We start from the raw sequence: 18,927 nt of genomic DNA, 5'->3' as shown, positions 1-18,927 counted from the left end.
AGACCACTGCCTTATACTTATGCATTTGGTTGAAAAATACAGATCCCAAAGGCAATCTAAGATATATGCTGCTTTTGTGGACTTTCGTGGTGCATTCGACTCAATTGACCGCCCAAAGCTGTGGAGGAAACTCGCAGAATTAAAAATTGATCAGCGTTTATTGATTTTAATACAAAATCTATACTCTTCCAATACCTGTCAAGTCAAACTTAACACCAAAGGTCACCTTTCATCAGACATCCCAAACTCGAAAGGGGTAAAACAAGGGTGTATTCTTGCCCCCTTTCTATTTAATTTATTTTTATCAGACTTGCCAGATCACCTTCAAAAAATAGAATCACATGCCCCTAAACTTAATCAGAAACCAGTCCCTCTCTTATTATACGCAGACGATGCTGTCCTACTATCATTAACGAGCGTGGGTCTGAAACGTCTTATATCTTCTCTGATCCTTTACTGTGAATGTAACAAACTCTCTATAAATTATGAGAAGACAAAAATTTTGGTCTTCTCGAATGGTTGGAAATTAGAGAAATGGAAAATAAGAGGGCAAGAAATCCAACAAGTGAAAATCTATAGGTATCTGGGAATCTTATTCCAGAGCAATTTAGGGTGGGCAAATCATCGCACAAATGCCATAAAACAGGCAAAGTGCACCTCATCAGCAGTTGCCCGTTTTTATTATCAGAAAGGTAATCAATTTATTCCTGCGGCCAATCAGATATTTCAAACAAAAGTGCAATCCCAGATATTCTATGGAATCCCGCTATGGGTCCAAGCATATAACAGTGATTTAAAAAAGATTCACTCCAGCTTTCTGAGGCGTATTCTTGGACTCCCAGCTGTGATCAAATATGAAACAATGTGTGCAGAAATAGGCATACACACAATGGAATATTGGGCCTGGTCCACCTCAATAAAGTACTGGTTACGCTGCCATTTTCGCTGCCCTCCATCAAGTCTGCTCGCTGATTTGCTCAAAGACTCCTATAAATCAAGATGGTATCAGTTCCTCGAAAAAAAGATTGAATCTTTAGGCATCGAGCTGGAGCCCCTGTACAATTCTAATGAGCAATACATTTTCCATAATATCCTAACTAGACTAAAGGATGTCGAGAGACAAAATATTATGGCAGCTGTAAACAAAATTTGCTCCCCCATATTCTATGATTTAAATATCTTAGATAGCAGAGCCAATTATGTCACTAAATTAATAATCCCAGCCCAACGTAGGGCTTTTATGCTGGCCCGTTTGAATGTTTTTCCCTCAGCATTTGTCAGGGGAAGATATCAAAACATTCCCAGAAACAAGAGATTCTGCAGATGTTCTATGAATGTCCCGGACACTGTAGAGCATATTCTCTTTCATTGCCCATTGTACAGTACGCTCCGTCAACGCGTGCTGTCCCCTCTTTTGGGTGGTCTGGAACCCCAGCAAGGTGAATGTGTGGGATTCTGCCTATCCGACGTTGACCAAAGGGTAACGGCGGGGGTAGCCGAGTTTTTGGTAGCAGTCCTCCAAGGAGCAGGTTAACAAGGAAAACCACTGATTTTATATGTATATATATAAATATGTATGTAGCCAACTGCTGCCTTTCTATATATATTTTAAGGCTTTTATATGCTATTTTCTCTTTTATGGTTTTATTTGCATAATGCCTAATAAAGGTTTGATAAGTAAGTAATATTAAATCTATTGGGGGGGGGGGGGCTACCTTCACAGCCTGTGCCACAAATACGATTTGCTTATATACAGGCTGATACCAAGACTAGATTGCTATCCTGATATTTCCCTGCTCTTTATAGGTTGGTTTCCTGCAAAGTTTGTGGAAGTTCTGGATGAACGGAGCAAAGAGGTAACATTTCCATATTAAATTTATGGTCCTGCTTCCTGCCATTGGTGTCTACTGTTCTCTGGATCCTTGTAAAGGACATGGTGGGGTAACAGATGCTGAGAAGCAGAGTTTGGGTCTGGGCGAGTGGGAATCACATGCTGGAAAAGTCCATACCTCTTAGTCACCCAATGACAATCTGGGTTACCTGAACACAAAACCATTAAATATAATCTCATTCTGTGCAAGCTTGGTGCACTGTATGTTTCAGATTTGGGAAATAGGGAGATACTGTTATTCCCCTACCCCAGTGGGAGAAATAGACCATATAGGAATAAGGTGACAAATCCAAGCTCACTCAATAAATCCATGGCAAAGCCAATAATTTATATTTGGGAAGGTAAAACCAGATTTGCCAGCACCCAGTTGGGTAGGGGCAGTGAAAAGTTTAGCAAAGGGGATAGTCTAACATCTTCATTCATATACTTGCTAGCCAGGTGATTGGAGGAGCTTGGTAATGCCAACTGTGAGCTTATTAAACTATTTTGTCATATGGACTTTGCGGTTGCCTAGGCATCCTCCTATGAAATAGCGGGGCGGGCATATGAAACAGCATTCACAAATAGTATGTTAAAGATCTACCATATGTGCCTTTCTGTTTGCTGTGGCTTCTCATCCATTAATGGAGGCTGTGCTCTTGTTTCTCCAAGTATTCCATTGCTGGAGATGACTCTGTCACTGAAGGTGTGACGGACTTGGTTCGAGGGACACTCTGCCCAGCCCTCAAAGCCATATTTGAACACGGGCTGAAGAGGCCATCTCTGCTGGGGGGGCCCTGCCACCCCTGGCTCTTCATTGAAGAGGTAAGAGAGGCACTTGGTGTCTGCAGGGTCTTTAGAAATAGTATGGCAAGTACATGAGACCTCTGTGCAGCTGGCAAGTACAGAGGCTTCTGGGAGAGTGTAGTAATTGCGGGGGGGGGGGGGGGGGCTGCCGGTCTGTCACAATAAGAGACAACCGTATCAATAACTGTGCTTGTGTGCTCTTTTCTATCTAGGCTGCTGGGCGAGAAGTGGAGCGTGACTTTGACTCTGTGTATTCTCGTCTTGTGCTCTGCAAGACCTACAGGTAATTGTTTCATCAGTCTAGTGAATTAGATGTTCCCTGTCCGTCACGTACCCTTCCTGCTGATACTTATTTTTCTTGTAATGTTTTCACATATTACCTTGTCAAACAGATAAACAACTGTTTGACATTTAGAAGACCTAAGGCAGCCCTGTTCAGGGAAGTTTTCCACAGTCAATGTTTTATTGTGTTTTTATTATTTTGTTGGGAGCCACCCAGAGTGACTGAGGCAACCCAGTCAGATGGGTGGCATATAAATAATACAGTGGTGGTGGTTATAGGCCAGGTTATTGATGTAGGATGGGCTAGCCAGTGTCTGCTGCAGAGATTACTTGCCAAATGAGGCTTTCTTCAGAGGGCTACAAGCTTTTAGTGGTGTTAAGTTCCTAGCCAAGTGGCCTGTGTTGAAATTTGCAAGGACTACTGAGAATCTTCTTTGAAAGGAACTGTTGCTTCTATCCTGTGTGTGGCACTGGGTAGGGCAAACGTCTGACCCTCGCTTGTTTGGTATCAGCTGGATCTATTAATTTACTGTTCTAGGTTGGATGAAGATGGGAAAGTGCTAACTCCAGAGGAGCTGCTTTATCGGGTAAGCTGTTCTAGTGTTTTAATTGGGTGTGGTGATGTCATGAAGTGTCTTTATGATGGAACAGTCTGTTTTCAGGGTCTAATGATGAGGACCTGTGACAAGCCTAGAGGGCTGTGTCTTCCAGCAGGTGGCAATCTAGAGTCCTTTCACTCTCATTGCCTCCAAGGCCCAAATGCTTTGGGTAGAATACCTTTTCATTGCAGTTTGAGCTTTTTGGCACCCAGGAGAGAAAGGCTGCTGAATAAGAATCCATATACTGTATTTTTCGCTCTATAGGACATACTTTTTCCCCTCCAAAAATTAAGGGGAAATGTGTGTGTGTCCTATGGAGCGAATGCAGGCTCCTTGGCTTCAGCGATAGCAACGCGAAGCCTCCGAAGCGCAGAGGGAACGCTCCCTCCGCGCTCCGGAGGCTTCATGTTGCTTTCGCTGACGCCTCAAGAGCGAGAGGGGTCGGTGCACACCGACCCCACTCGCTCTCCAGGCTTCAGGGATAGCCGCCTGAAGCCTCCGGAGCGCAGTGGGAACTCGCACTGTGCGCCGAAGGCTTTGGGTTAATTTGCTGAAGCCGGGAGAGCAAGACTCTCCTGGCTTCAGCAGAGAGGGAGAGCTGCGCAGCGCCCCTTCAGCAAAGTGGGAGGAGAAATGGAAGGGGCTCCGTTTCTCCTGCTGCTTCGCTGAAGGGGCGCTGAGCAGAAAGGGGGAGATTTTTTTTTCTTGTTCTCCCCCTCTAAATCAAGGTGCGTCCTATGGTCGGGTGCGTCCTATAGAGCGAAAACTCTTTTCCTCCTTTGCAGGCGGTGCAGTCTGTCAACATGTCCCATGATGCAGTACATGCCCAGATGGATGTGAAGCTTCGTTCTCTTATCTGCATTGGACTGAAGTAAGTCTTCCAGTTATTTTTCATACAAGGCTGCTTTTGTTAGCAGAGAACAGGAGCCTAATGGGTGGCCTAGACTGGGCTTCATCAGCAGGGGCTGTGAGCTGGCAGCCTAAGGTGTGATCTGCTCTACTGCTTCCGAGCCACAAGGTCTTCCACCTTTTATTTTCCCTGAGTTTCCTTATGCAGTGGCAATGGAACATGTGTGTGTGCTAGTAACTTTCCCTGTGCCTTGTTTTTCAGTGAGCAGGTGCTGCATTTGTGGCTTGAGGTGTTGTGCTCTAGCCTGCAGACCGTGGAGAAATGGTTCCATCTCTGGTCATTCTTGCGCAGTCCTGGCTGGGTGCAGATCAAGTGTGAGCTCAGGTGGGTGGAACCTCCTTTTCCCCACTTTATTTTACTGCCCAACTCCACCTCCTGGTAGCTGCAGCCTTATGTAAGTGAATGAAATCATCCTTGGCTATGTCATACAGGGAGAGAGAGTATGCTAATTGCTTTCATTGCCCAATCTTAGCCTCCTTGGGAGGAATAGGTCTTTATGTGCAAGGCTAATGGCAGTACATTGTGATGAGCTCATCAGTCATTATCCTAGCAGAATAGGATTTGATTTTATTCCGCCTTGAAATCATACACCACCAAACCTTCTTGGTTGCCACAGCCAGCCTCTCCAGAAAAATAGAAAATAACCAGTTGTCACAGCTCACATGAAGATGCACCAGCCAAGCTGGCTCATGGAAGAGTAAAATAAGGGCTCATCCACCCTTCTGCTTGCCCTAACACTTTCCCAATCCCTGTTTGTTGCTGGATTGGGTCAATCTGCAGAACACCTGGTGTTCCATTTCAGCAGCAAACGGCATTTTCCCAGGGGAAACCAGTGGGGCAAGCAGAAGTGTGGACAACTTCTAAGAGGGAACTGCTCAGAGTTTCTATATTGGGAAGGCTTTTTGCCTTAGATGATCATGAAAGGGAAGAGATAAACACAGGGGAACGGGTACACTTGAGCTTCAGCTGTAGTAGAGCCGAGTAGAAAGCAAACTACAAAGGAGTTAGTCTGTGTGCAGCAAAACTAGGAGAAAATGTATTGATTACTCAAGTACCTGAGTTTTGTATTTCATAAGGACAGTTAGACCTGGAAGCATGCTTATTCTGTTAGGTAAATCATACAACTTGTCTCCTATGTTTTTACACAGCCGTCAATTGTGCCCGTGGCACTGCCAAGTGCTCTAAGTAAGGATGCTGGGAATCCTCTTTTTAAAATAAAGTATTGTCTCTTAAATAGATGTAGCAGTATATACTTCACATCAGCTGTGTTAAATGTGAGGTGACTGAACAATTCAGGTCTAGATTTTACTCAAGGGTTTTTTAAAGAGCCACTTTAAAAAAACACCACCAAGCGCCCACGCCTGTTTTCTTTCTTGCTTCTTCACTTCTTTACAATGTCAAATGTCTTGAAGACTTGATTTGTGGCAGTAGACAGATACAATGTTTTGCAATTCTTGTTTATGGAACAAGCATAATTTTTAATTGTAAAAACAGAATGAAGTAAATGTGTCAGAACTTAATGTAGGTTTCAGTTTGATTACTTTGCCTATAGTGTTTGCATAGCCCTCCTTTTAAGCTCTCTTAATGGTTGATATGTTCTGTTGCAGAGTCCTCAGTAAATTTGCATTCAGCCTTTCTCAGGATTGGGAACTCCCTGTAAAAAGAGAGGTAAGCATGTGTCCCTTTAGTCAATCAATAGCCCATGCATTTGCATCAACCCCAGTTTAGGGTTAGACTGTGTTCTGTCTTATATTTGCATAGGGGGGCTGAGGTACAGCAGGCTAATCTTTGCCCCAGCCTGGACCCTTTTGTTTTCTGGAATGGTATGGTGGTGGGCCCTGAAGCACACACACACAGCACATTCATATTAGCGACAGTGGGGACATGTGAAAAGCCCTTTGCCTTCCTTTTTTAGGAGAAGAAGAAACCACTGAAGGAAGGAGTCCAGGACATGCTTGTGAAGCACCATCTCTTTAGCTGGGACATAGATGGGTGATTCTTTGGCCTCAGTTTGGACTTCTTGGATGACATCAAACCATTGGCATATTCTCCTCCCTCGCAGCCTGTTCCCCCTTCAGTCTGTCTCTCTCACCAACAGTCTTTGCTTGTCAAGAGTTCTCTTGTGGACTGGTATCAGTTTGCTTAACAGGTGGGCAGTAGCATATTGAAGAGAGCAGGGGTTGCGCTGCATTGTTTGAAACTGTAGCTGTCTAGCTTCCCTTTCCCATGGTGTCACTAACTTGATTGTGCAGAGCATGTGCATATTATGGAAGTAATGTACCACTCAGGAGTCTGTGCCCCTTGGATACCAAGCCTGTTCAAGGCCTGCTGGTCTGGGCAAGAGGGAAGACAGTAATGTTAGACAGAAAGTTGTCTAGGTGTGGTGTACAGCAAGAGGGGATTCCCCCAAGGTTAACCAGTCTAGCTGTTAAGATTCATTTATGGCAGGGAGAGGAGACCAACAGATTCCAAGTTCCTCCAAGGCTCACTTTATTCATGATGCTTATTTTCTTACATACGCTAACATGTGAAACACCCCTTATTAGTGTGTGTCTGAAAGAGAAACTGTGATTCATGACTAGTTTTCCCAGGTGCTACAGTGCATGAATGGCTGGGCTACTGCCACAAAGTGCCTAAAATGGCTAGCTGGTTTAAAACTGCCTTGGGTGGAGCAGCAGGAGCCTAGCCTTTAATTATGGCTCTTAGCTGAACAGCATCAGTTCATTTTAGCCTGGAACTTTGTAAAAAAAGAGAGAGATTACCAAAAGATGTAAAATGTATCCAGAAATCTCTGTATATTTTGATGTAGCTTAGCAGGAAATGGATTCAGGACCGAGATGGCTCAGGGAGTCAACTGCAACCTACACTGATGATGATGGTAGAGGCTGCAAGACAGGAGCACAATCACTTGTCATTTTGGTTTCTAAGTAAATTGCACATCTTGTGACTAAGACAGTAATAGGGAAGTAGGACTGCTTTTCAGATGCCTTTAGCCTTATTTCTGTTCTCCTGAGTTATGTGGAAGTATTAGTAGTTGGAAGGAAAAATTGACACTTCTGCGAATGATTCTAGGATCTGAATGTTAAGTAAATCAGCCTTGAAATATTGTGTTTCTTATTCAGTGAATAGTACTGTTACAGTCTGGTCAGCTAGAATATACTGACTGTGACCTGGATGAGAATAGATTGCAAGCCCCTTTCCCCATAGTTGCATTCTGTTCTACTACTGGATAATTTGCCACACTTCTTTCAAGGTGCTGTTTCTAGGAAGGAGAAACTGTCATAATAGTGAGAAATGGCTCTTCATCCCTCCACAAATGTTGAATGCCTTTGCTGTCTTTTCACCATGGCACGTATCAGTATCCATTATGCCATGACCAAAGATGAGATGTACAAAGATGTTACAACACAATTTTTTTTAATAAAATGGATTTTTCAAATAACTGAAAAAATAATTTGATTTATCCATAATATTCATTCCATACCCTTTTCCAGTTGCATGTTCACTCCAGGTCCAATACTATAGCACTGCGTAAGCCTCTTGCGGGTGCTGATAACCCCTTTCATTGATGCATAGTGGAATAAGTGTGCGTGCTAATCAAATACAAGCAGTGGTTATCAGCAGAAGAGTGCGTACATTCAAACCAAAGGAAGACCCTTAGACTCTTGTTTTACTTTGGGGATATAAAAGGAGAATTTAGGGAACTTATTTTATAAGCCATGTGTTTTTAGACACTGGCAAAAAAGCCCATCTTAATACCAGTCACTTTCTCGTTCCACAAGAGAGTAGTATTCCTAAAATGGGCTTAACCCATAGCACTTTTCTTCATAATTTTACACTAGACATGTTTACCCTTTCAAAACCAGGCAGCTGTTGGGGATAGCACTTTCAGCACAAACCCACTGCTGCTGCTAAAGCAGCCCTGATCTAGCCAACAAGTACTTTCCAGTCTAAACTTATTAACTGCTCTTAGTCTGACAACAGGTAAGATGATACTACTGAACCAGATCGTCTCCCCACAATAAGTTGGCTTATTCTGCTTTTCTATACTGTGAACAATCCCAAGTCTAGATCCAACCTTCCCAATCAGTGATAGACTGAGTGACAATATTAGTAGTACGTCTTGAAGAGTATACAAGAGATACGCCACCTTCAGCAGCCATTAATCTAATTTCCAAAACAGTCATATTTTACTGAATGAAATAAGACTCACGTGCAGTTGGCCATTTCAGGATAATGGCTAATCACATAACTAATATTCTCTTCAATTCCATTCATCATAAAAGGGGGTGTTTAGGATATGTTATGTAGACTTGATAAAATATAAGAGAAACAGAAGGGGCTCCTGGATCCTGTCAAATGACAGGACCCTTCTTCCTTCTGCTTTGGGGTGAAAGGCAGTGCCAGCAGCAGACACATTTAACTACGTATTTTCTATGGGAGGGAAAGAGACTAATAGAAATACAATTTCCTTTGAGTGACATGTGCAATAAGGCTAAAGCTGGTAGTCTAAGGACCAAATCCTCTTTCCCACCAAACCACAGGCTAAAATACCAGCTCCCCAACAGTTTACCACACAGTAGGAGCTAAAGGGAAGTAACTACCCCCTAACCAGGTAGATAACTTCATCTGCTTTCCAAAAACAAAACAAGTTTTATAACGGCTATATACAGAAATTTTACCAGCTATAAATGAAACCAGGTATCAAGAGGCAAGACTGTGGTTTCTAACCATTCTCTTAACCACACAGCAGCAGGGACTATGGCTACAGGAAAGTTCCTCTGTGCAATGAAAGACATGCAACTCCTTAGGCAAGCAGCACCAAAAACACTTGCCTCAGAGAGGAGGTTAGTGCTCATGCTCTCGGAGATCAGCTGAACTCTCAAACGGAAGTGGAGCCACAATCCTTAACCTACAGCCAAGACCAGACATCCCCATGACACCAACCTCCAGATCAGAGAAAGCTACACTTCATATTCAGGAAAACCCTTGGGATGAGTAGCTGAACTGAAACCCATGAACAGCATAAGCACTAAGAACAGGAGCATAGTGCAGCTCATCTGCTCCAGGGCTTATGTTTCCCAAAGGCCCAAACTTCACAGAGCGCCACCACTTTGAACAAGTAAGTTCTAGCCAACTAGGCAGGGTTATTAAGAGGAGGTGGCAGAGCTATTACAGGGGGCTAGGAGTATCATCCCCGATGCAGCTGTCTTGATTCATAACCAACTGAGTACCTGAGACAACAATGTCAGGTGAGATACAACAGCTAGGGCATACAGTCGCCTCTTAAGTTTTAGTGGAACAAGGGCTACATGCAGGAATTAGCAGGCCAAAGGAAGATGGCTATTATCTAAGCTGTGGCACATAACTTGGGCTTGGCTTTCTTGCCAGGCAGAAAGCACCTATACTATGGCATTGTTAGGGAAATGCTCTTGGAACAGGATCCTCATCCATATAAGCAGAAACCTCACTAGTCCTGTACTCATCCTCCCACCTCCTCATCTCCAAAGATGGCCAAATTAACTTTTGCCCAGTTAAAAAAAAGCACAATTGCTTTCTAACAAGGCAGACTGAAGGTCAGGAAGGAAGCCTGGTTTCTCCAGTAAGTTCTTCCAAACTGCTTTTGATTCTTGGCTTCAAACTAAATCCTCAACCCCACCCAGAGGCAGCATTCCATTCTGAAAACCTCCAACAAGTCATACAACTGGTACGACCACTGAACATTTGAGGAAAGGACCATGCCTTAGTCCACCAATAGCTATGAGAAGTGTGGTAGCTTGCCTGAGGTTGAATCAGAAGACATCACTGGTACGTGCCCTTGGCTCTAGCTTCATGAAAGCTGGTCAAAATGCAGGGCTCTTAAGAAAGAGGCGACTTTCACTTAAGAGCCCATCCATGTCCTACAACCCAGCTGTACTGCTCCCCTGAAGTCTACATGCTCAGAGAGCTATAAGCAAGAATCCCAGTGCAGCTGTAAATCATGTCCATCAAGGAAGTCTGTGGAGAAGAGGCTAGGTGTTGCAGTACTGAGGGGGGTGAGGCTCATCACTGGCCCTCCTGACAGCTCCAACCAATCCATACTGTCCAAGTTAGCCTCTCCCAGGTCCAAGCTTGGTTCCCCAGTAGACTCAGGGGCAAAGTGCAATTCTGATGTGTCCATAGGTGAAGATGGGTGGTCCAGGATAGCTGAACTGCTTAGCATCTCGCTGTAGAGGTCAATTAGGGACAGAGGCTCAGGTCCATCAGGGCCAGCTGTCAGCAAGGGGAGGCCAGTGCTGCTTACCAAGAAGTCTTCCAGCCTGCCTGCTGGGGTGGGATTAATAGAGCTGGTGTGGCTCATGGGCACCTGCAGGGGGAGCTCTGAGGAATGGTGGCTGTTGGACGGAGAAGGGCATCCTGGGGAAATAGTGGCGCCTTTCCTTCCTGGGGAAGATTGCTCCTTGAACTGAGCTGAAATCTCTGAGAGAGAGAAAAAAAGCACTTAAATCCATGGATGCTTGCAATATTTTTACTGCTCCTAAACATGGCCACAAGTCTTAGGGCTGTGCAAGTGCTGCACGCACCAACGGCTCAAAGAACCCATGAGCACTGCTGCAGATTAAGCTGCTACATCCTTTTGAAATCTGCTAAGTGGCACAAATGTCTCTTTCAGCACCAAGTGTACACACAAACCTACAAAGGAAATTTGCCCCTTAAACTGGCTTCAAACAAAGGCTCATTAGTGTTCTCTTTCAGATGGCCAGCCTCACTGCTGCAGAAGCCACAGAAGTCCCTAACATAAATCCAAATTGTCTACTTACCTCCATGCTCAATTAAAATGTCAAACAGGTCATCCATTTGCTGACTGGAACACCCATTTTCCTGAAAAAGAAGGAACGGGTGCTTATTTAGACATTGCATTCACCAGCTATGCAGCAACACTTATCTTCCAATGATCTTATGGCCAAACTGCACATTCACCAGACTGTTGGTGTCACTTAGCAAAAATGGCACAACCACAGCCTTGGTATGGTGGACACTTGCAATCTGTGTCCTACCTGAAATAAATGGAAGATGGCTCTAACCCTAGGGAGGCTGTTGCATATTTGGTTCCTGAGAATTTCAGGACTGACAGACAAAGTGTGCACTATTTTTGCAAAACAGCACCAACACCAACATGCTTCTGATTTGTCAACACAAAGGAGCTACTCTCACCTCAAGGGGCTTTGGCTGCTGCTTCACGGCCTCTTCATAACCTGGTGGTTCTTTCATCAACACGGAAGAGGCAGGGAGAGGCAAAGGTGGTGGAGTACCAAAGAAGGATGAGTTGTGCTGCTCAAGATCCATTTGGGGTGGAGATGGAGGAGATGGAGATCCTGGCTGCGAGAGAAGCTGTGAAGAAAGAAGAAGAAAAGCAATGAACAATATTCCCAGATGGGCCATTTGCATGCATCCTCAACATACAAGCCTCCCTTCTCAGATAATTCACAGTGGAGCCTCTGATGTTACCTTTCCTGCTTCCCTCTTCATAGGCATCACAGCTACTTGCTATGGGTATACAATGCATGACCTCATCTGATTCAACATTGACTTGCCTGGCTCAGGAAGTACTGCATTTCTGCAACACAGCAATTTTCCTGCAGGCCAGATCCAAGTCTTACATTTTGCAGAGCACAAAGTTTCTCATGAAACGTTCCCCACCAATCCACCTCTGCTTCAGTTCTGCTGTTATTTGTCGGTTATGGGAGCAAGAGAGGTCAGGTCCCAGTGCCCAGGACAAGCAAGTACATGTATACATTTCCAAATACCTCCCCTAAACAAAAACAGAATGTTGGAATGTTGGAAGCAGCATCATTTCAGTAGGACACACATTTCTAGAGGCCTGGCCTATGACATCTAGTGTCTCATGTTCCCCAACATATTCATCTGAATTGGAGTGGGGCTTGTTGGCAGGGTACCTTTTTGGGCATGCTGGACTGGCCAGTTTTACCACTTGTTTTCATGGGCCCTTTGTGAAAGCCATTCACGAAGAAGGGCTGCAAGTTGGGGGGCGAAGAAAATGACAAGACTGTTTGAGGCAGCTGCCCTGTGACCATCTGCAGGCCTGGCTTCTGAACCTATGGAGAGGCACAAGGGATAGGAAACAGAAGGAAAAAGTCAGACTCAGGCTGGTCCAAAGGTTTCTATGCTAAAAGAAACATTCTAGATGAGAAGCATGGCAATAAGAGTCCCTCTGAAGGAGAAGGTACATAGCTTGGGAGTATGTCTGGACCCATTACTGTCATTTGAGGCTCAACTGGCATCAGGGGTACTGAGTGTCCTCTATCAGCTTCAACTGGAGGCTCACCTGTTTCCCTGACTTGTATTGTCTATGCTCTGGTAGCTTCTGGCTGGACTACTGCAGTGCACTGTAAGTGGAGCTGCCTTTGAAGACAGCTTAGAGGTGTCAGGTCACTGACCAAGGTGGGATGGTGTTTGTTCACAACATTTATGTACCACCTTGATCTTTCATGCAGCTCAAAGAGGTATACATGGTTCTCCTCCTCCCCATTTCATCCTCACAACAACTCTGTGATGTAGGCTAGGCTAAGAGATGGTGAGTGGCCCAAGATCACCCAATGAGCTTCATTATTTTTTATATTATTTATTGAAATTATATACCGCCCTATACACGGAGGTCTCAGGGTGGCCCACAGAACAAAATTCATGGCTGAGTGGGGATTCAAACCCTGTTCTCCCAGGTCCTAGTCCAGCGCTCTAATATATAATACCACTTCTGGCACAACTGCACTGGATACCAATTAGTTTCCAGGCAAAATTCAAAGTGTTACTTGCCCTAAAATGCAAAATGTTAGTTGACCACCTGTTTTGTTCCCTACCTTCTTAATGGGCTCCATTGGCGGTGGCTGCAGAGGAGACTGGGAACTGCTTACAGGTTGTTGGACAGATGCTTTCACAGGTGGTGAGGACACTCTCTGAGAGAGAAGGATACACAACATTTTAGAGGTTTTTAACACACCCCACACCTGAAAAGTCAATCTTTAGAGCTAGCTGCTGCAGACACAAATTAAATATGAAATGACATTGACAGAAGTCATGCACAGGAGTGGAATGGGTGTGGAAGTATTAACTACAGGGTGGCTGGGGAAGCAGGGTCAGTGTCACAGGGAGCATAAAAGCTGGGCTTGCAAACCCAATGAGATTTCTGGGAGCAGGGGCAGGTGCATTTAATCAAGAATCAACAATTATGGTTGCCACTATCACCACTGGCACACAGACTTTAGCATGAAGTGGCAACAAAAAGCCCAAACTGCTGATGTTTTCCTTCACTGTCAGACCAGCTCTTCTGCCGATGAACCTGTAATTCTGCCACACACCCATTTCATTCATGCTCTCACTGACTCTACACCTCAGGAGGGCCCTTCTCCCGTCTTCAACTTCTGCTCACTTTCCCAGGCCTCATAAACCCCAGAGATGAAATTAAAGAGCTGCTGCTGTTTGGGGGCCTTTTCTCTCTCCTCACCCCACCAAGATACTTGAGTTTTCTGGGGAAGCTTTAGCTCAACTCCGACTCACTCTAGCTCTACCCTGGAATAGTGTTTTAATAATATAAACAAAGAACAAAAGAGTTGCTGCAAGGAAAGAAAGTAAAACTGGAAAGGAATTCTGGAGGCAAGATTAGCCTTCTATCCTGGTCTGTTCAGGAACAAATTAGGTCCTGTGTAGTGGTGGCTTCAAAGCACTGAGTACCTGCCCAAGGCAAAGGAGTTGAAAAGTTGTGAGAGAAAATACATTTTGAAGAGCCTCTGCACAAGAGCTATGAAAAACCAGGAGTAGTTCTTTTGGTGAGAGAGGCTGTGTTCTTAAATTGTGCAGAGGCAAGATATTGTGAGTTCGGTTCCAGACCACTGCAATAAATTGAGTATTACAATAAAGCAAGTTACACTTTTAGTTTCCTAGTGCACATAAAAGTTAAGTTTACACTGTACTGTAGTCCAACCTGCCTGCAGGGAGGGCCGGAGGGAAAAAACCTGGCTCTAGCCTGTGGCCAGAAGAGGGATGGCAGTGGCAGGGGGGCTTCCTTCAGGCAACTCAGTAATTGTAATCAACCAATCAATACATTGATGCTACTCCCAAAGAAAATTCCCAGCCATTCTTTGTAGAGATCATTTTGTGCTGACATGATACTTTCATAATTACAAGCACAGCTACAGGAATTAAAACTATTCAATTCTAAAGCAATGTGATTTGAGTCTGTTCATTGTTTGAAAGCCCTCCTCTGGTTAGATAGACAGCCTTGACTCAAGAATCATCACTGCATGTATACCTACCCTCAATGGCAAGGGACGGCTCCCCGCTTTTTCCTGAGGCGAGAGGCCCTGCCTCTCAGCATTCTGATTGGTCACGGTGAGAACTATGTGAGTGCCAGTGGAATCTGTGATGAGGGTGGGGGGAGGGGCTCCCTTGATGAGGTTACTGAAGCCTGCACCTTGCTGGCCAATGAAGAAGCTTGAGGTCTGGCTTGGCGGCTCAGTTTCGGCAGCTGGCACCTCTTGCTTCACCATCACTGCTTTCTTTGGCACTGAACTTTCATCTGAGGTGTCCATTTGGCTAGTGGTCTGTGTGGGTTTTGATTGGTCGGTTTGGCAGTTGGGCTGCCCTGAAGATTGGCAACTCAGAAAGCCCTTTTCACTCTTGACACGGGTGCCAAAAGTCAGCGGCTCGGGGACTGTGGCTGTGCCCTCTTCTCCAACAGAGGTGGCAGGCAGGAGCTGCTGAGACCGCTTTTCTTTCTCCAGCTGCAGCTTCAGCATCTCCACCAGCTGCTGCTTCTGTTTCAACATGCGGGTGAGCTCCTCAATCTGCTTATCTTTCTCCTGCAACATCTGGTCTTTATCCTGGACCTCCATGTCTTGCTGACTGTTGTTGCAGCAGAGCTCTGCCTTGGATGATGAATTAAAGCTGCAAGTGGTGCCTTTGGAGCTCTCTTCCTTCACCAGAAATTGCACGGGAGATGCTTGCAAGGTAAGCTGAGTCAGGGGAGAGGTCACCATCTCCCCAAAGGCATCCCCACTGGTCGAATTCTCATCCCCGGCACTCATCAGGGAGCGCTCTGAGGGGGTGGGCGACACAGGAGGAGTCGAGCCTGTGCTACCAAACTTCATCACACCATTGCCAGCGACTGTGGCCACAACAACTTCAGCTGAAGTAATGCCAGCGCTGACCAGGGCAGGCCCTGTGCTCAGCCTGGCAGCTGGGAAGGCCACCACCACATCCGCAGCCTTGGGGAGAATTGCTGTATTGGGCTTTGGAGCGGCAGCTGCTCGGCCAGCTGCACCGTTCTGCTCCTGATAAGCCTTGAGCCGCTCAATTAGATCCATCTTGGTGCCTGACACAGGCAGCGCTCTTAGCTTCAACTCTTGCTTCAGCTCTGCCACCTAACATAAAACAGTTTGCAGTCAATCAAAAGCCGTATTGGCTAGAACAATCTCGTTTACAACACCTACTTCAATTCGTATGCAGCAATGTATACAGTTCCAAAAGAATCTAAAATACTGTAAGAACAATACAAAATAGTAATTAAAATAACTAGCTCATCTTTTAAAAATTTAAACAACTGAACAGGCCTCAATAGGCATAATCATCCTATATTTAGCACAAAGATGGTGAACCTCTGGCCCTCCAGATGTTGAATTCCAGCTGCCATCTTTCATGACTAAGGTGACCAATGCTCAGGGTTAACACAAGGAGGAGTTCAAGGATATCTTGAGGGTTACAGGTTCTCCATCTTTCATTTACCACTTGCTGCCAGGTCCACAACTATCAGTCCAAGAGTTTCATCACAAAAGCAGGAAGGCCACTTACTTATTCAACCATCTGGTCTGAATACTGACCATCGTTCAGTGCTAATAGCAGCAACAGCACTTATTTTAACAAATTTATATCCTACCTTTCTAAAAGAAAATATGTGCTCACTCTTTCTTGTAACATTTATACCCCCACTTTCTTCATCAAACACCAAGCTGGCCAATAGACGCTTTGTTTACCTTCATGTCATCGAGATTAATAGGGAGAGCTCCTGGTTTGCCCACTGGAGTGTTGCTGTTTTGCCGCATCAATCCATTAGAACTGGAAGAAACAGAAGAGGTGCTGCTGACAGCAGTGGAGAGACTACGCATGGGTGGGGCACTACTGCTGCTCTGCTGCTCTCCTGGAGGCCTGAAGGGAGAGGAAAGCGGGAGCTGAACACTGGGCAGCGGAACTGATCACAACACTCTGTTCTTTGCTGCTACTACTGGGAAGCCCAATGGACATCCTTATGATCTCTTGAGAAGGTGGTCAATAGTCTGCCCTCAAGATACAGCGCTACATAAATGACCCTTCCTAGCTCCATGGTTGCTTGGAAATTCTATTTTGGCAGCCTCCGCGTGTGCTTGCCAACTGTTATTGACTGCCGTTTTTATTCTAATACAGCAGACATATCAGATATCTTGCTTCATTGCCTATATTCTGCTTGTTGTGAAAACAGCCAGATATACTTGCAAAATGAAACAACGGTGTATACTGAATTCATATCAAATAAATACTGGTGATCTGATACTGAGTCAATTCTATGCACAAGCTTCCATTTCAAGTTAGAGGTGATGGACAGGACTTAAAAGAACCTTACAAAGTCGTACTGCCAACCACACCTGAAATGCTTATCTAAATACTTTAAACACACTAAACTCTTGAAGAACTTCACAGCTTCTTGACTGTCCCAAGCACCTCTGCCACATGCACACAGCAAGCTAGTTCTGAAAGCTGCAAGCACTAACATGTTTGCAATACCTACATAGGCAAGCTACTCTGAGCATGAGGGGACAGTGGATGGTGTACAACTCCCGTTCTTGGGTGGGATTGGTTGGGTGGAGAGACAGATGGATACTGCTAAAAGAGGACCGCCCATGATATTGGGGGGGGGGGGAATAATAGCATGAAGCAACCCATACTTTGGTGGAGCTGGCAGAATGGTTTGATAGTTGTAGTGCTGCTGCTGCTGTTGATTAAGGATCTGAAGCTGCAAGAAAAGCTGTTGTTGCTGCAGGATTTTGGCATAAGATGAATCCATGGGAGGAGCTCCTTTGTCCTGTTTTTGGTCCGGCGGGATGTATTGGTGATATTTCAACTTCTTGACTTTCGGTTTCGGTTCCTTGGATTTTTTGCTGCGCTGAGACTTTTCGCATGAGGACTTGGATTGGCTTTGCTATTCAGAGTGAAAATACAGGTGAATCAAAGGGCAGGGCAGTAAGAATAAAGAGTGCAAATACAGAAACAGTTATTAGTATTTGCTGTCATGTTCCATATGGCTGGTTCAAGCTACCGGCCCTTTCCAGAATATGTAGAGCTACAAGCCACAGAAGGGGACACACAGTTAGCTTTTGCTGAATTAACTACAAATTCTTCGGGGGGGGGGGCAGGGGCGGAATACATGCCCATTATGTAACAATACAACAGCAAATGGGAGGCTAAATCCCAACATGTGGGATAGGGTAGGGGTGCGTTTATGGAGACAGCAGTTGGAAAGGACTTTTCTTTAAAAAGGTTCCCTGCTAGCAGTTTAGCATTACAGAAGAACAAGGCCAACAATTCCCACCCAATCTTAAGCACGCCCACATCCCATCAATTTAACCCCTTTATAGAAAGGTACCTTTATAAGGGTTGGGAGTGGTTTGGCAGCAGGAGCAACAACACCATTGGTGAGATTAGGAGGCACTGGAGGCGGCAGGGGTGGCAGGGGAGTTGGTGGCTGCTCAGACAGAAAAGGGGTCTCACTGGAATCTGCACTGATTTTCAACTGACACACGACCTGCAACAGTAAATCCAAGTATGAGATGCACATGCCCATATCTACACCTGAGCGCTTCCCTTTCCAAGATATGGAAGCAGCTTATGGAGTCGAAATGTGTTGATTACATGCCACTCCCAGAGGAAAGGCAGACAAATTCCATTTTTGCAGATTTGTTGCTTCTCACTTGCAGCTGCATACAAAGAAACAGTACTGTGAATGGGCTCAATTCAGAGGAAGAGCTATAGCTCAGTAATATAGCATCTGTTTTGCACGCAGAAGGTCCCAAGTTCAATCCCTGGCATCTCCCAGGTAGGGCTGGGAATGTCTCTTCTGAAACCACTGCCAGTCAGTCTGGACAATACTGAATGAGATGGACCATTGGTCGGCTTCAGTGTAAGGCAATTTCCTATGCTCCCAGTATCAGCCCCACTGTAGAGCAAGGCCAGGGCCTTATTCCTCCCCCAAACAGGATACCCCTTTGGGTTCACATTCAACTATTTTCAGCCCAAAGTAAAGGAATATAGAAGCTTTCGTTAGCATAATTTCAGTATTCAGGTGTTTCTGCTCTAATCCACAAATGACTCCTTTGGAATCCACACCTTGCAGAGGACTTTTTTGTATCCTCCAGGAAAAGGCACCTATGTGACTG

General features: G+C 45.1%; 2 protein-coding genes across 5 annotated transcripts in view; one reads left to right on the top strand and one right to left on the bottom strand.

Moving 5' to 3' along the window:
- The window catches only part of SGSM3 (small G protein signaling modulator 3), a 32,711-nt gene extending 24,789 nt beyond the window's left edge, over positions 1-7,922 (top strand). For both annotated transcript variants that reach the window (XM_028747134.2, XM_077934951.1), the window contains exons 16-23: positions 1,807-1,856; positions 2,543-2,695; positions 2,890-2,960; positions 3,498-3,546; positions 4,344-4,429; positions 4,670-4,792; positions 6,076-6,136; positions 6,384-7,922. In XM_028747134.2, the coding sequence (XP_028602967.2) occupies positions 1,807-1,856; positions 2,543-2,695; positions 2,890-2,960; positions 3,498-3,546; positions 4,344-4,429; positions 4,670-4,792; positions 6,076-6,136; positions 6,384-6,464 (674 nt within the window). In that variant the 3' untranslated portion in view covers positions 6,465-7,922. The remainder of the gene's footprint in view (positions 1-1,806; positions 1,857-2,542; positions 2,696-2,889; positions 2,961-3,497; positions 3,547-4,343; positions 4,430-4,669; positions 4,793-6,075; positions 6,137-6,383) is intronic.
- MRTFA (myocardin related transcription factor A) overlaps positions 7,869-18,927 on the bottom strand; it is an 83,543-nt gene continuing 72,484 nt past the window's right edge. For 2 of the 3 annotated variants that reach the window (XM_028747133.2, XM_077934950.1), the window contains exons 8-16: positions 18,138-18,296; positions 17,440-17,693; positions 16,495-16,666; positions 14,779-15,885; positions 13,327-13,422; positions 12,406-12,564; positions 11,663-11,839; positions 11,269-11,329; positions 7,869-10,927 (exon numbers count right to left, since the gene is read on the bottom strand). In XM_028747133.2, coding sequence (XP_028602966.2) covers positions 10,416-10,927; positions 11,269-11,329; positions 11,663-11,839; positions 12,406-12,564; positions 13,327-13,422; positions 14,779-15,885; positions 16,495-16,666; positions 17,440-17,693; positions 18,138-18,296 — 2,697 coding nt within the window. In that variant the 3' untranslated portion in view covers positions 7,869-10,415. The remainder of the gene's footprint in view (positions 10,928-11,268; positions 11,330-11,662; positions 11,840-12,405; positions 12,565-13,326; positions 13,423-14,778; positions 15,886-16,494; positions 16,667-17,439; positions 17,694-18,137; positions 18,297-18,927) is intronic. The other variant, XM_077934949.1, reaches the window with a different exon arrangement.

Source organism: Podarcis muralis, chromosome 10 (genome assembly GCF_964188315.1).
Source record: "Podarcis muralis chromosome 10, rPodMur119.hap1.1, whole genome shotgun sequence".
Taxonomy (NCBI): Eukaryota; Metazoa; Chordata; class Lepidosauria; order Squamata; family Lacertidae; genus Podarcis; species Podarcis muralis.
Note: the sequence above shows the minus strand (reverse complement) of the source record. Positions and strands in the feature narration are given on the sequence as shown.